This window comes from Crinia signifera, chromosome 1, assembly GCF_055691185.1.
Source record: "Crinia signifera chromosome 1, ASM5569118v1, whole genome shotgun sequence".
NCBI classification, from domain to species: Eukaryota; Metazoa; Chordata; class Amphibia; order Anura; family Myobatrachidae; genus Crinia; species Crinia signifera.
The window spans coordinates 354767984-354785291 of NC_139217.1; the positions used below are offsets into that span (position 1 = coordinate 354767984).

Below are 17308 nucleotides of genomic sequence, written 5' to 3' on the forward strand. Positions count from 1 at the left end.
CAGCAGCCGATCATGAGTAGCATTGATGGCTGCTGGACCGCAAGCACCTATTGGCTAGCGGTCCAGCGGGAGACTTAATTGAAAATAGCTGTGGACAGGGGCAGCTCAGCCGGCAGAGCAGGGAATGGGCGGGGAGCGGGTCCCCCTTGGCAACGAGCAATATTTGTCCCTCTTGGCAACAAGCATTATTTGTCCCCCTTGGCAACGAGCTATTTCAACCCCCCTTGGCAACAAGCTATTTCAGCCCCCCATGGCAACGAGCTATTTCAGCCCCCCATGGCAATGAGCTATTGAAGCCCCCCATGGCAACGAGCTATTGAAGCCCCCCATGGCAACGAGCTATTGAAGCCCCCCATGGCAATGAGCTATTGAAGCCCCCCATGGCAACGAGCTATTGAAGCCCCCCTTGGCAACGAGCTATTGAAGCCCCCCTTGGCAACGAGCTATTGAAGCCCCCCTTGGCAACGAGCATGAAGCCCCCTTTGGCAACGAGCATGAAGTTCCTAGCAATGAGCATGAAGGTAAGAGGCACTTACTGTATGTGTCAGATGTGTAATGGACATTACAGTTTGTTATATAGTATGTAATGGGTATTGCGGTTTGTTATATAGTATGTAATGGGCATCATGTGTGGCCTTATGTGTAATTGGCATTACGGCATGTGGCATTACGTGTAATGGGCATTACAAAGTTCGCTAAAATGTGCAATAGGCATTACGGTGTAGTATAATGTTAGGCTGCAAGAGCCCCGCCTACTACAAATCGGAGGGGGGGCATGAAACATGCCCTTGCTCCAGGCACCGTGGCACCTAGCTACACCACTGCATAACGGACCCTAAGGATGACATATAAACAGGGCCATCTTTTCATATGGGCTTAATGGGCACTTGCCCAGGGGCCCCAGGTGTATAAGGGTCCTCTGCTGATAGCTGAGGATCCCCTTTTTCCAGAATTTTGAAAATTGGCCATGGGGAACTGGAGATAATCCAACCTCAAAGCAGCAGTCCACATCTGACCTGTTAATTGCAATTCCCAGTCATATTTCTCAGGTTCTCTCTAACTTAGAGTTTTTCTGAGAGTATATTCCAAAATCTGGGACTCTCCCCATTCTGGCGACACTAGCGGCTTGTCTCTATCATGCCCGGAACCAGAGATATCAGCCTTCCAGCAGCCGGTCCCTGCTCCAACTCCAAACGTCTGGCTCCTGATCTCTGATCCCCAAGTCCCCAGCACCTCCTGAAAGTTGTGACTCTAGGTTTTTATACTATTGAAGGCTAAGAAATCTATTTCCAGATAATGGCGATATCTGCAGTCAAACAAGCTGCCCATCCACCGGAAAATAACGAATATTAAGCCCACTCCATTATCCAACCCTCCCCTGCGTACAAAACATCTCCTACCTCCCTGGAAGTCATTTACAAGGGACCCTTTATTCAGTTCAGTGCCCCTTCTACACGTTAGTGTTCACCCTCCCACCACCTGTGCAGTAAAGGAGTAATTAGCAGAAGTTACTGCTCCAGGTCCTACATGTTGAATGGAAGCTAGAGCACCCCCTGCCACATCAAAGCTGCTGCTGATAGCACTTCCCACCACTAGGAGGGAAGAATGGGTAAGGGCCCCAGTGCATTGCTTTGCCCAGGGGCCCACACTGCTGTTAAGACGGCCCTGCATATAAACACAATTTGCTTAATTTACTTTTAGTCAAGAGGGGCTGTGAAAAGACTTCTGATGCTCTGCCGTGATTCTAAAAAGTTTGGGAACCTTTGGGTTAAGCAAGTCACGTCAATTGATGGGCCTGCTTACCTTGCGGTCTGTGGGCAAAATTCAGACATGTACACAAATGAGATGGATTACATACAACTCCAATTTCAGGCGACCTGCTCATGTGTGATATCTGTACTGTGCATGTGCAGCTCTCTCTCTCTGATATATATCCTGCAGCCTTTTGGGGCGGTGATGCCCAGCATTGCAAAAATTAGAAGCTTATAAGCATATTATCTCTGAATCAGCCCTTGCCTTAATAGGGGATACGGTCATTTGGTCTACAGCATGATGGTCGACAAGCATTAGGTCGACATGCTGAAAGGTCAACATAGGTCTAAGTTGACATGGGTCTAGGTCAACAGTCAAAAGGTCAACATGTTTTTTTTACTGTTTTTGGAGGCGAAATGCCATGGAGCCATGAGTTTGACACTGGTGTAGCCTGTGTTTTTTTTTTTTACCTTTCAGACAATGTAAAGTCTCCGTCCTTGAGAGCTGGCACCTTATGAAATGGATTCACCTTCAAGAAATCACCACTCATATGGTCCCCTGCAGACAGAACACAAAAGAGAACATATTTGAAATTTACCAACAGCAGTAGAAAAACTGTCCAAAAACTGGTGTCCAGCTATTATCAATTTCTCCTCAGTGGAAAGTAATAGGAACAAGGAAGGAATGGATTACTCTTTGTTAAACACACTACCTAGTAGTATGGATGTCGTAATTGATGATTGGCAGTATGTAATGCGGCGAATGGGCAGAAGAGTGGTGCCGGAATGCTGGCAACAAGGAGGATGCCAATGCCAGAATCCCGACTGCCTTCAACCAAATAGTGTGTGTCCATCAGGATGCCGGCATATCCCGCCCACCTGTCACCTATATGTATGCCTGCAGTACTGCCTCACAGAACTGAGGTCATGGGTTAAATTCCTACCATGGCCCTGTCCGGGATTTGTGTATCACTCCAAAAATGTGGGAACCATCTATTTTTGTAAAAATATTAAAAACTATTTGTCTGAAGAAAAAAAAAGGTTTTCCAGAGTAAACCATGATTTTGTTCTGTATATGGTATGAGCAGACATTTGGGTCTGTGTACAGTACCATACTTACCTACCATCCGGGTGGTTGTAGAAAGCTCAAATTGTGTGTGAAAATTCATGTCGACATTTTGGATGTCAACCTAATGCTTGTGTTGACCTTCCAACCCTGTCGACCTTTGGCACGTTGACCTATTTCATGTGACAACCTAAGCCATGTCGACCTTCAGTGGTCAACACAATGCATGTCAACCTAATATATGTCGCCTTAACAACCTTATACCCAATGTCAGTATAACAACAGACTTTAGTGCGTCTATACCAGGTTTGGGGAACCTTTGGTCCTCCAGCTGTTGTTGAGCTACACATCCCAGCATGCCCTGCTACAGTTTTGCTATATGGCTATGTTGCAGGGCATGCCGGGATGTGTAGTTCAACAACAGCTGGAGGACCAAGGGTTCCCCATCCCTGGTCTATACAAAGAAAGTATTTACAGCATCACAAAGGCTACAGCACAAATGAGTGCGGCAGGTGTTCTGGGAATAAACAAATCCCTGTACATGTACTTACAGAATCATTCTCACGCACAGGTTTCACCAGTATCCACTTACCATGAATGTAGCCCTTACTCAGGTTACCCTGATACTCTATCAACATAGAATAGATGACCATTGTGAATATAGAGACACAGATAAGTGAACGAATTGAAATGCGCACCCAGCTGCAGGACAGTCTATTATTCCTAACAGGTTCCTCAAAAACCCTTCACCATACACCAACATACAAAAAATGGAATAAGACTTAGCCAGCGCTTGGAGTTTTGCTCAGTACCAGGGTTCCTCCCATACAGCATGTGAAACAAGGGAAAAGAAATGGTACATACAATAGTGAAGTACGTTTAAAACAATACAGCACACTTTAATGATAAAAACACATCATTTTTAAAAACACAGGCAGTGCTAAAAAATGACATTAAAAATGCAAACTATCTCAGATAAATAGCTTTAATGAGTCCTTAAATGAATGGAGGTAGTAATTACCGGATCCTATGGAACTGACAACAAAGCAGTTCCACAATCGCATGAGATCTCACACATCAGGGTAAACGCTGCTGGGCACTTCTGAGTGGGTCTCCTCCGGTCCTCCGAATCCTTAGGTGGCTTCTGTGCAGGTCACCAACGCGTTTCTTCCTTTACAGGACTTTTTCAAGGTGTCCTGATCCTTGCACACAAGCTGTTTAAATACCGTCCTGATTCCCGCGCCTCAGCCGGACTTCTAATCAGAACGTCAAAACTACAAGTCCCACAATCCTCTACTGAGGCGCGGGCTTCCTGTAGACCCGTTCCAACGGGCGTCCAGGGTATCCAAGGCAACACCAGCCTCTGACGCAGCAGAGCGCTGGTTGCCGCGGCGTCATATCCGGTTTTCGCGTCACCTAGCAAATGATTTAATGCAGGATCCCCAGCATGTTGTTTGTGCCGGGAGTATTTAGTCGATACGTCACTTCCGGCTCGTATCATTCTGGGAGCAGATCTTTCTATCTCTCCTACGTCATCCCGCATTTCTTCCTGGTTTGTTACTTTGTATACCCAGGTTGCTAGGCGACCAGTCTCCGGATTTCACAGTCACAATATCGGTATATCTGTATCGCAAAAATAACGATCAAATACACAAAATTAGTTTAAACGGAAAGAGAATGTATAACATGGTGATGGAGAACAAAACTTATAGAAACCATTTAATTTCAAAATCGGAGTTGAGTCCGTTAGGGATAAGGGTGTTCAATTCATATATAGTTTGCATTTCTGCTTTTGCTAATTGCTTAGCCAGACCCCGCTGTCTCCAACTCTCTTTTATCTGCCTAAGACCACAGAATCTCACAATTCCTGAGGTACAGCTGCCATGTTTAACTCTAAAATGCTCTGACAGCGCATGCGTGGTCATCCCTTTTCTTATATTCCTCAGATGTTCACTGATCCTAGTTTTAAGTGGTCTCGAGGTACGTCCCACATACCATAAATCACATTTACACCCCACAGCATAAATGACATTGCTGCTATTACAGGTGACGAAGTCTCTAATTTTAAAATTTTTTTCATTAATTGTGACCTCATTGATTTTAGAGGATATATATTTAATATTTAAAATTAGAGACTTCGTCACCTGTAATAGCAGCAATGTCATTTATGCTGTGGGGTGTAAATGTGATTTATGGTATGTGGGACGTACCTCGAGACCACTTAAAACTAGGATCAGTGAACATCTGAGGAATATAAGAAAAGGGATGACCACGCATGCGCTGTCAGAGCATTTTAGAGTTAAACATGGCAGCTGTACCTCAGGAATTGTGAGATTCTGTGGTCTTAGGCAGATAAAAGAGAGTTGGAGACAGCGGGGTCTGGCTAAGCAATTAGCAAAAGCAGAAATGCAAACTATATATGAATTGAACACCCTTATCCCTAACGGACTCAACTCCGATTTTGAAATTAAATGGTTTCTATAAGTTTTGTTCTCCATCACCATGTTATACATTCTCTTTCCGTTTAAACTAATTTTGTGTATTTGATCGTTATTTTTGCGATACAGATATACCGATATTGTGACTGTGAAATCCGGAGACTGGTCGCCTAGCAACCTGGGTATACAAAGTAACAAACCAGGAAGAAATGCGGGATGACGTAGGAGAGATAGAAAGATCTGCTCCCAGAATGATACGAGCCGGAAGTGACGTATCGACTAAATACTCCCGGCACAAACAACATGCTGGGGATCCTGCATTAAATCATTTGCTAGGTGACGCGAAAACCGGATATGACGCCGCGGCAACCAGCGCTCTGCTGCGTCAGAGGCTGGTGTTGCCTTGGATACCCTGGACGCCCGTTGGAACGGGTCTACAGGAAGCCCGCGCCTCAGTAGAGGATTGTGGGACTTGTAGTTTTGACGTTCTGATTAGAAGTCCGGCTGAGGCGCGGGAATCAGGACGGTATTTAAACAGCTTGTGTGCAAGGATCAGGACACCTTGAAAAAGTCCTGTAAAGGAAGAAACGCGTTGGTGACCTGCACAGAAGCCACCTAAGGATTCGGAGGACCGGAGGAGACCCACTCAGAAGTGCCCAGCAGCGTTTACCCTGATGTGTGAGATCTCATGCGATTGTGGAACTGCTTTGTTGTCAGTTCCATAGGATCCGGTAATTACTACCTCCATTCATTTAAGGACTCATTAAAGCTATTTATCTGAGATAGTTTGCATTTTTAATGTCATTTTTTAGCACTGCCTGTGTTTTTAAAAATGATGTGTTTTTATCATTAAAGTGTGCTGTATTGTTTTAAACGTACTTCACTATTGTATGTACCATTTCTTTTCCCTTGTTTCACATGCTGTATGGGAGGAACCCTGGTACTGAGCAAAACTCCAAGCGCTGGCTAAGTCTTATTCCATTTTTTGTATGTTGGACCATTGTGAATATGCTCAGTCCCTGCCACAGGTAAATCCGAGAGAACTGCAGAACGTATGTAAGGTGACAGGTCATCAGTTGTAGAAAATGCTCTGCTCCTGGACTTGCCTCTGCATTTATGATTGTTTGAAGGTGTCCACACACGGATCAATGTGACCTGCGCGTTTTGGACAAGATCGCATCAAATCTAGTTAAAAGCGCATGCAATATGCGTTTTGAACTAGATGCGATGTGATGTTGTGCGTGGGAGCACACATCGCACAGGCAAAACACACCATGGCCCTTATTCTGGTTCATTCGCAAAGGGAAATTCCTTCTCAAATGGACAAAACCATGTGCACTGCAGGTGGGGCAGATGTAGTGGGTGTGGTATCGACAGTTGATATCCCAACAGTCATTATCCCGACGTCGGGATCCCGACCGGCCGGACTCAGACAGCATTGTGAGCGCAAAAAAGCCCTTTGCGGGCTCGCCACGCTGCGGGCACGGTGGCTCACTACGTGAGCCACCTATTCTATTCTTCCTCTATGGGGGTCGTGGACGACGAGGGAAAATAGCGGGTGGCCATCAGGCACCCGGCTGTCGCCGTTTTGACAGTCGGGATTCCGACGTCGGGTAAATGACTGTCGGGATCCCGACTGTCAGGAACGCATCCGGCACCTGATGTAACATGTGCAGAGAGAGTTACATTTGGGGGAGTTATTTTGTTTCTGTGCAGGGAAAATACTGACTGCTTTATTTTTACACTGCAATATAGGCATCCGTTTGAAGTAACCCCCCCCCCCCCCCCAAATCTAACTCTCTCTGCACAAGTTACATCTTCCCTAATTGCAGTGCACATGGTTTTGTCCATTTGAGAAGGAATTTGCGAGTGAACCAGAATAAGGGCCCATATGTGGGCACCTTTGGAATAGTATAATAATAATAATAATAATAATAATAATAATAATAATAATGTGTTTTAACATGGGTGTCAGTAAGAGGACACCCATAGAGGAGGGAATCCCAGTAGCAGTGGAATGTGTGCCTGGCGGAGGGTGTCTGTGGCATATGCACATAAAGGTCCTAAACATGGTCTCCTGCACTGCTACTGGTTACATTAGCAAATAGAGCAAAATATTCCTGGGAACACTATTATATCATAACGAATGCACCAATCTCCTAGTCTGTGGCTGGTTGGAACTAAAAGTCGCAGCAAACCCTATTAGTTGAATGCACAAACTTGTACTACAGTCACAGAGTTCATTCACCCTGATCTGACGCAACTGACCTTTGAATAGCCGTAAATCGCTGTGGATGAACGGGATGGCGTTAGCCTTGGCGAAGATGTAGACGGAGCGGCAGGGCTGGGACAGCAGGTCCAGGTACAGTGTCAGCTCTGCCATAGTGCTGCTCAGTGAGGACCGGATTCTAGCAGCCAGCAACACAACTGAAACTTATAGAAATAGGGGATTATTCTGGTTCACTCCTGGCAAATTCCTTCTTAGATGGACAAAACCATTTGCACTGCATGGAGGGGGGGCAGATGTAATTTTTGCAGAGAAAGTTAGATTTGGGTGGGGTTTTACTTCAAAGTGAGATCTATATTGCAGTTTAAAAATAAAGCAGTCAGTATTTTCCCTGCACAGAAACAAAATAACTCACCCAAATCTAATTCTCTCTGCACATTTTACATCTACCCCACCTGCAGTGCACATGGTTTTGTCCATCTAAGAAGGAATTTGCCAGAAGTTAACCAGAATAACCCCCACACTGACCAACCCTCTCCACTTATGACTGGCACAGAGAAATGACCTAACATTCAACTTCAAGGGATCCCACATGATACTACAACATGAACTCTGTGCTCCATTATTTGCTCATAGCATACTTGCCTACTTTTGAAAACTAGTTTCAGGGAGATTCCAGGTGCTAGTCAAATTTGTCGTGCCATTGAGGTGGGGGTCTGCGCATGCGCAAATATGCGCATGTGCAAACGCCTTGGTCGACTTTCACAATCGCCGAGGTGTTCGCTCTAGTATAAGAGGGCATGGGGCAGAAGCAGGGGAATGCCCAGCATTTTATGGGTGCGCCAATAGAAACACTGGGTGTATCCCTGCGAACACAGGCGTGGCAATGCCTACTTGGAACAGGCGGCTGACATCAGCTCCCCCTCCGGCCAGTATGCCAGTATAAAAGTCAGTTTATCTGCAAAGGGTGGAACTTTTTTTCGATGGTGAGCAAACATCGAATGATTTTTCTCCCGTGACACCTGTGCCGGTGGGTGCAGCAGACCGACGGCGGAGGCGGAAGCCGGGGACCCAGCAACGGTTAGGGAGAGGCCCGCTCCCTGCTCTGCTCCCCAGGCAGGGGTGTTGGAATGGGGTGGAGGCAAGGGGCTGCCCACCCCCAAAATTATAGAGAGGCGCTGATATGTGAGACAGAGGAGCGGCGTCCCCCGACGCTGTGCATGTGCGGGGGAACAGGCGGCAGTGCAGGCGGCCTGGGGACACTCAAAAGTCTCAGACTCTCTCCCGTTCAAATCTGTCAGATCCGCAGCGCTTCTTGCTTACAGCACTGTGCTTGGCTGTCCATCAAAGCTCTGTAGCGATGGCCAGGCAGCTGTCAGCAGTGTCACCACAGATCGTACAGATTCTAATGGGAGAGTGTCTGGGTCTGGGACTTTGGACAGTCTCCCCAGCCCGCCTGCCGCTGCCGCCTGTTCCCACGCACTGCGCAGGTGGATGCCTATGCCCTATGCTGTATATCCCCACCACCACAGCCTAGCTCTACACCCTATAGCCTAACTATACACCCACCACCCCTTTAGCCTAACTATACACCCCCCACAACCTAACCATACACCCCCCTTGCACCCCCGCTCCCCAACTGTACACCCCCACCCCCACAGCCTAAATTTACACCCCCCAGCAGCCTAACTATACACCCCACAACCCCCTCAGCCTAACTATACACAACACCCCTGCAGCCTAAGTATAAACTCCCCACCCCCACAGCCTACCTTCACACCCCAGCAGTCTAACTATACACCCCACAAACCCCCCCCCCCCCCAATCCCCTCAGGCTATCTATACAGTAAACCAAAAAAAGTGAATATAGATAAACTATATTGAAAAGGCGCTTGGTATGGGTGTGCTTGGCCAGAAGCAGCAATCCAGTAAAAAGGAGGAGTCACCTCCAATACAGTGTACACAAGAAAAGGGGGATGGTTGGATGCGCTAGTAAATACTTATAACAATAATTATATATGAAAAGGAAAACCTGGTCAGGTGTGAGAAAGGGGAATATACAATTTATTATACAACACAATAAAAAACAGTGTAATACACAATATTACATTTTTAAATTCATTTAGGACAGAAGGTTAATAGTCACCCATTTTGATGTCCTTGTGCCAGTCCTTGAGAGGAAAACCCCAGAGGGTAACTCTTGTATATTTGTCCAGGGAACACGAGATTTGTAATCCAATTGGTAAGTACTCTTAGCAAGAGTGGAGATATTCTGGTGATTCCACAACGAAGTGCCGGGCCTTTAGGAGGTGGCGTACCTCCAAGAGATTCTGTGTGCCCCGGATGGTGGTAGTATGACCAGTCCACTTTGTTCTCCAAATACGATTTAGTAATGAACCACTTACGAGTGGGGTTCCTTGGATTTATCAGGTGTATAGATGGAATAAACACTGGCAAGGGTGTTGCTGGCAGGGGTGAGATTAACCATGGGTCCTTTTAGGGTAATCACCAACGCGTTTCGCTGGCTACAGCAGCCAGCGAAACGCATTGGTGATTACCCTAAAAGGACCCATGGTTAATCTCACCCCTGCCAGCAACACCCTTGCCAGTGTTTATTCCATCTATACACCTGATAAATCCAAGGAACCCCACTCGTAAGTGGTTCATTACTAAATCGTATTGGGAGAACAAAGTGGACTGGTCATACTACCACCATCCGGGGCACACAGAATCTCTTGGAGGTACGCCACCTCCTTAAGGCCCGGCACTTCGTTGTGGAAAGCACCAGAATATCCCCACTCTTCACACTACCACCATCCGTGGCACACACAATCTCTTGGAGGTACGCCACCTCCTTAAGGCCCGGCACTTCGTTGTGGAAAGCACCAGAATATCCCCACTCTTCACACTACCACCATCCGTGGCACACACAATTTCTTGGAGGTACGCCACCTCCTAAAGGCCCGGCACTTCGTTGTGGAATCACCAGAATATCCCCACTCTTGCTAAGAGTACTTACCAATTGGATTACAAATCTCGTGTTCCCTGGACAAATATACAAGAGTTACCCTCTGGGGTTTTCCTCTCAAGGACTGGCACAAGGACATCAAAATGGGTGACTATTAACCTTCTGTCCTAAATGAATTTAAAAATTTAATATTGTGTATTACACTGTTTTTTATTGTGTTGTATAATAAATTGTATATTCCCCTTTCTCACACCTAACCAGGTTTTCCTTTTCATACATAATTATTGTTATAAGTATTTACTAGCGCATCCAACCATCCCCCTTTTCTTGTGTATCTATACAGTAAGCCTAACTTACTTTACACCTGCCACCTGCACAGCCTAACTATACACCCCCCACCCCAAACCTTAAGCTGTATACTCCCCACTATCCCAGCCTAAATATACACCCTACAGCATGGGTCTTCAAACTGTGGCCCTTCAGATGTTGTGAAACTACATGTCCCAGCATGCGCTGACAGTTTTGGCATGCTCTTATAGGAAAAAATGTGGCAATGCATGTTGGAACATGTAGTTTCAAAACATCTGGAGGGCCACAGTTTGAAGACCCACCCCTGCAGCCTAACCATACAACCCCCACCCCCTCAGGCTACCTATACACACAGCCTAACTTACTTCACACCCACCACCTGCACAGCCTAACTATACACCCCCCCACAAACCCTATGCTTTATACCCCCCACCACCACCTACATATTCACACCCCCTCCCCCGAAGCCCAACTATACACCCCTCACACCCGCAGCCCCACTAAACACCCCACGCCGCAGCCCAACTATACATCCCCAGCAGCCTAACTATACACCCCCCACCCCAACTGTACACCCCCCAACCCTCTCAGCCTAACTATGCACACCCATCCCTGCAGCCTACCTTCACCTCCCCCCACCTGCAGCCTACCTTCACACACCCCACCCCCACAGCCTAACTATACACCCCCCAACCCCCGCAGCCTAAGTATACACCCGACACCCCCTCCGGCTACCTATACACCCCCCAGCCTATCTATGTATCCCCACCCCCGCAGCCTACATCTCTCTCAATGGAGTTTAATAAATCGTTTTACTCTTTTTTCAAATCATTTTCAAACCATAACAATGCAAAAATACCTTCTAGATTTTTACCCTTTCAAAATAAACCCAGTTTTAAAATGTCCTCAGACTGCAAATATTTATTATACTCCATTTATCTATCTTCACTTCACATGGGCACCGGGGTTGCTGGTTTACGCCGGAGAGTGCTGTGCCGACAAAGGCATATCATTTTTATTATTTCTTCTACCTAGAAAACACCCGTTATAAATCCTGCAATTGCCCCTAGCTAATATGCTGCGCCGCTGCAACTTAAAGAGCTTGCCGCCCAGCACTCCCACAGCTTCCCCTCACCCACCCGCACGGGGCACCCCGGCACCTGCAACTCCCCTACCCACACCCTACCCAATCAATCACCGCCACTCACGGCATCCTCACACCCAACCCTCACCCCCCACACCACTGACACACCCACCCACCACAACACCCCACACCCCACTCCACCACCCGCAGCACCCACAACTCCGCCTGAAAAAACACCACATCACACCCGCCCCTCCCGCACCAGCACTATTTCCACACCACACAATAAAAACATTCACAAGTTAAGGGGGCGGAGCCCCTTACGCCGGTGTGAAAAGCGCCCGTAGGGCACAATGAATCACCTAGTTATATTATAAAAAGCAGACCCCATACTACTGTACATTATAAACAGCACACCCCCATCCCCCCCATACATATACCACACTGTGCACATCGTTATTCCCCCCATATTACAGCCCACACTCACTTACCAGCACACACAGCACTCACCTGGCTGTTTTTCTCCTTCCAGGGGAGTGCAGGGACCTTGCAGTGTGGTGATTGGGATGCAGCATAGGGCAGCCAGTGACAGGAGCAGGGATAGCAGCAGGGCTGATGCACGCATTGCACGGAGTGTGGTGGGCGGGCCCAGCCTCAGAAGCCCTGGCTGCTGCTGCTGACTTCCCTGCTCCTTGCTCCTCCTCCTCACACTTCCTGACTGTGACTGCAGCTCGGCCACGCTACCCAGAACCCTGCGGTGGCCGGCTGTGATGTAAGCCGGCAGGCCCCGCCCCCCGCATGTATGCGCTGCCCGGATTCTAAGGAGTGACCCCAAAAACCGGGAGGTGCCAGTAGGTTTGCGGGGCAGTGGGAGGCTGGTGTAAAGTCGGGAGCCTCCTGCTGAATGCGGGAGGGTAGGCATGTCTGGCTCATAGGCCCTTATTCATACATCTCATACATCTAGGTTTCGGCTATCCAAGTTGCTTGAATTCCTTCAGGATGGATTTTCTTCAGGGCTCCAGTCTCTTAAAGTACAGATATCGGCTCTGTCGATTTTCTTTCAGAGAAGAGTGGCTGTGATTCCGGAGGTGCAAACCTTCCTTCAGGGAGTTACTAGATTAAACCCACCATACAAACAACCGGTGGCACCATGAGATATGTCTCTGGTGTTGGAGATTCTTCACAAGCCTCCTTTTGAACCGTTGAGGTCGGCTGACCTCAAGTTTCTTACTTGGAAGTTAGTATTTTTGTTGGCTGTTTCCTCTGCAAAGAGGGTTTCGGAGTTGGGAGTGTTGTCTTGTAAGCCTCCCTTCTTAATCTTTCATGATGATAGGGCTGTTCTGAGAACAGTTCCCAAGTTTTTGCCGAAAGTGGTTTCTGCTTTCCATTTAAATCAGGATATTGTTCTTCCTGTGTTTCAACCCCCAGACGGTTCTAAGAAAAGGGACAAATTGAGGAATTTGGATGTGGTGCGCGCCTTGCGCATTTATGTGGACAGAGTTAAAGTTTTTCGGAAGACGGATACTTTACTGGTCTTGTATGATGTACACAAGATAGGCTGGCCCGCTTCAAAACAGACCATTGCTAGGTGGTTGATATCAGTTATTGCCTCTGCATATACTAAGGTTGGTAGGCCTGTACCGGCCAGAATAAACGCACATACCACCAGGTCTGTTGCTACCTCTTGGACGGTGCGCCATGGGGCTACGGCTGAGCAAGTATGCAGGGCTGCCACTTGGTCATCTGTTCACACTTTTGCCAAATTGTACAGGTTCCATGAGTTCACGTCGGAGGACGCATCATTCGGGCGAGCAGTGATGAGAGCTGCAGACCTGAGCGTACCCTCCCAAAGGCCCGGCTCTTGAACATCCCAATGTGAAGCTGTGTCACCAGGACCATTGAAAGAGAAAAAGGGATTTTTGTAAGAAGAACTTACCGCTCAGTAAGTATTGCCAGTTGTCATGATGTGTCATGTTATGATGGTAAAATTAAAATTGTGCATATAAAATGTTCAGGTGGCTATTCCAGTGGCTTTGAAAGTTGAACTGAGGATTATGGGATGCAGTGGGAGGAGCCTACCTCTCTAAAGCTTTAGGATAGGTGCCTGGCTCCTGCGGACCATCCTACAACCCAATGTGAAGCTGTGTCACCAGGACTATATCAGAGAAAGGGATTTGAACGGTAAGTTCTTACAAAAATCCCTTTTTTTCCATGGGTACAATAATTTTAAAAATCGTCCCTTGGGAACCGGAGATATCTGACTTCAAAGCAGTGGTCCCCATCCAAGCCTGATAATTGCTCTTCCCAGTCAGATATTTCTGTTTATGTCTGACTTAAGAGTTTTTCTGAGGGTATATTCCAAAAGCTGGGGTCTACACTGCTGTTGACGCCCCTGTATGTATATTTGTGTGTCCGGCACTCCCCGCTACTGACTGTACACTGTGCCCGGGTGCCTTCCCCTGTGACACTGTCTCCACCAATACAACCTCCAAATGATGGGTGTCACTTTGTTTTATCTTCTGGTCCTGACGAAGGGTTAATACCCGACACGGCGTAGACCGTGAGGAAGAAATAAACTTCACTTTGCTTATTATTATTATTATTATTATCATTATTTATATACATTTGGTCTATCTATAATCATACTTACCGACTTTCTGGCTGCCCTTTCAGGGGAGGGGGAGGGATGTCGGGAGTGAAAAGGGGTGGGGAGGAGCCACACAGGAGCCCATTTTTTGGGGGCGTGACCAGAGCGATAGCACCATTTTAGCCACACCCCCAACGTGAAATTCCATTTTTCATGGCGGTGGGCGGGGCTAAAACAGCGCTATTTGCGTCATTTGACCCGCGGACCCCCCCGTCGAGGGGGGGGTCGCGGGAGCCAGGCAGTTTTGCGGGAGGGTTGCCCCTCTTTCTGGGGGGGCCGGGAGGGTGACCCTATTTCCGGGACCCTCCCGGCCATTCCAGGGCATATATTCAATGCCGTGGGCGAGCGGTGACTGCGAGCAAGACTTTTTGCTCGCAGTCACCGCTCACCCTGTCAGTATTCAACTGACCCCCCCTCATTCGCAAATTCCCCCTCGCTCCGTTTTTTGAGCGAGGGGGAATTTGCGAATGTGCCTCCAAAAGCTGCGAGAGCCGAGGCTAATTACAGCGAGTTTGCTGCACTAGCCGCGGCTCTCGCAGTTTAGGGGAATCCTCGCAGTTCTGTGACTGCGAGGATTCCCCCGGAACGTTGCATAGTGCGAGCGGCCGGCGCGGGGGTTAAAACTGCGAGGATCACTGGTTTTCTGTGATCCTCGCAGTTTAACCCCCTCGCCGGCCGCTCGCACCGGCATTGAATACTGCACCAGGAGTGTAGGCATCCCTGTCTATAATACTTTAACTGACCCAGCATATACTGGGTCACCTAAGTGTCCATCTCCATGCTTTGCTCTGCCTCTCTGGAAAGCCCCTTCTGAAAATCTTGCGTTTTCCCTTGATCTGAGTCAACTAGAACAAGGGCCATAGTGCATATTTGTGCCCCTCCTTAGTACACAAGGCTTTGTTTCCCCACTGGGTGATATATAATTATTACTAGTCATTATTCAAGGATCAGTGACAGAAGTTGTGACTGGATGTATTTGTTCATCATGATATAGTTTACATTCATGTTCTTGTTTTGTACAATGTACACTTTTAAGTTTATTTGACATACACAGTATAGTATTAATCAAAGTTGTATAATCTCAGCACTGGTGTAAACTAAAATAACCAACCTAAAAACTTTACTTTTCAGAGTTTGTGCTCTGAGCTCTCATGCTGGGTACACACCAGGACGACTAGGGCCCGATCCGCACAATCTAGATCCAATTCCGATCAATTGGATGTAGATTGTGTGCTGATTGGGCCCTTTTCTGACCTGGTGTGGACCGATACCGATCCGATGCGCGGTCCCGCGGGTCGGTCGGTCGTTATTGAGATCCTACCTGCTGCAGGTAGGATCTCAATGACGACCATACAGCCGGGTGCGGGTCGCCATCGGATCGGACCCGCTCACGGTGCACATCGTGAGCGGGTCGTGCCCCCCCGCGTCATCGTGAGCGGGTCGGACGAGACACTGACGACCCGCTCACGATGTGCATCGTGAGCGGGTCGTCCTGGTGTGTACCCCGCATCAGACACCCCTGCCTCACCGCCCACAGAGAGCCCCAACGTCAGGATGGATGTGCACTGTGTCAGGGTCACAGAGTCTAATTTTTTGGTAAGCAAATATGTATTTTGACACTTATACAAGTGAGCAAGCAAGTAGTCAGCAGGGTGCACTAGGACACAATTATATAATTAAAATATAATCGTGTTCTAGTGTACCCTGCTAGCTACTTGCTTACTCTCTTGTATAACTGTCGGGATATGGTCATATTGTCTACAGCAACTAGGTCGACAAGCATTGGGTCAACACCACTAGGTTTACATGCAGGAAGGTCGACATGGGTCCAGGTCGACATGGGTCTAGGTCAACATGGGTTTAGATCGACAGGTCATTAGGTCAACACAAGCATTAGGTCGACATGGGCAAGGTCGACAGTCAAAAGGTCAACATGAGGTTTTTCACTGTTTTTTGGGCCGACGTGCAGACAGGCGGTTTTTCATGCCCTACCATCCACTAGGGCCTTGATGGCTAACGTTGACACTCCAGCTGTTGTTGAGCTACACATCCCAGCATGCTCTGCATCAGATTTAGCATGGCCAAATAGCAAAACTGAAGAAAAGCATGCTGGGATGTGTAGTTTAAATACATCTGGAGTGTCAAGGTTAGCCATCAAGGCACTAGGGCGTGCACTGTAAAATGTGTCAATGTCGACAGTGTCGACATTTGGGTCAAAAAACAGTGAAAACCCCCATGTCTTCCTTTTGACTGTCGACCTTGCCCATGTTGACCTAATGCTTGTGTACTCCTAATGACATGTCGACCTAGACCCATGTCGACCTTGCTGCATGTTGACCTAATGCTTGTCGACCAAGTTGCTGTAGACAATATGATCCACACAATAACTGTCTATTACCCTAAGCATTAATTTATGTGACTTCTATTAATTTATGTGACTTCTGACTAACAATGTCTTTTCTGAGATGGGACCAATAATACCAAACCGGTGCTGGAGAGGCTTCTTTCTATAAATGGATTTTGACGCCCCTTAATAAAATGTACAGGGGTGTGGTTTCATGGAAAGGGTGTGGCCACAGAATATTACCAATTCACATTACACTATGCTATTTGGGCCAGATTTCACCCGATTCCAGGGCAAGAAATGGGGTGAAATCCGGCCAAATCGCATGTGTATGATATCCAATCCGATGCGTGGTCGGAGGTCAGACAGACTGCGCATAAGATAGAAAACGTGTTTCAGTGATCATGAAACACCTTTTTGTACCCATTATTTATCACGGTTTAAGGGAAAAACCTTGAGGTTACTCATACTAAG

General features: G+C 47.5%; 2 protein-coding genes across 3 annotated transcripts in view; both read right to left on the reverse strand.

Moving 5' to 3' along the window:
• The window catches only part of LOC146008861 (glutathione S-transferase theta-1-like), a 184509-nt gene extending 176825 nt beyond the window's left edge, over positions 1-7684 (reverse strand). Inside the window, exons 1-2 of one of the 2 annotated variants that reach the window (XM_083148653.1) lie at positions 7524-7682; positions 2223-2310 (exon numbers count right to left, since the gene is read on the reverse strand). In XM_083148653.1, coding sequence (XP_083004779.1) covers positions 2223-2310; positions 7524-7638 — 203 coding nt within the window. In that variant the 5' untranslated portion in view covers positions 7639-7682. Of the gene's footprint in view, positions 1-2222; positions 2311-7523 lie in introns of both variants that reach the window. The other variant, XM_083148635.1, reaches the window with a different exon arrangement.
• Positions 1-17308, reverse strand: part of DDX51 (DEAD-box helicase 51) — a 92676-nt gene that overhangs the window by 34191 nt on the left and 41177 nt on the right. The window lies entirely within an intron of this gene.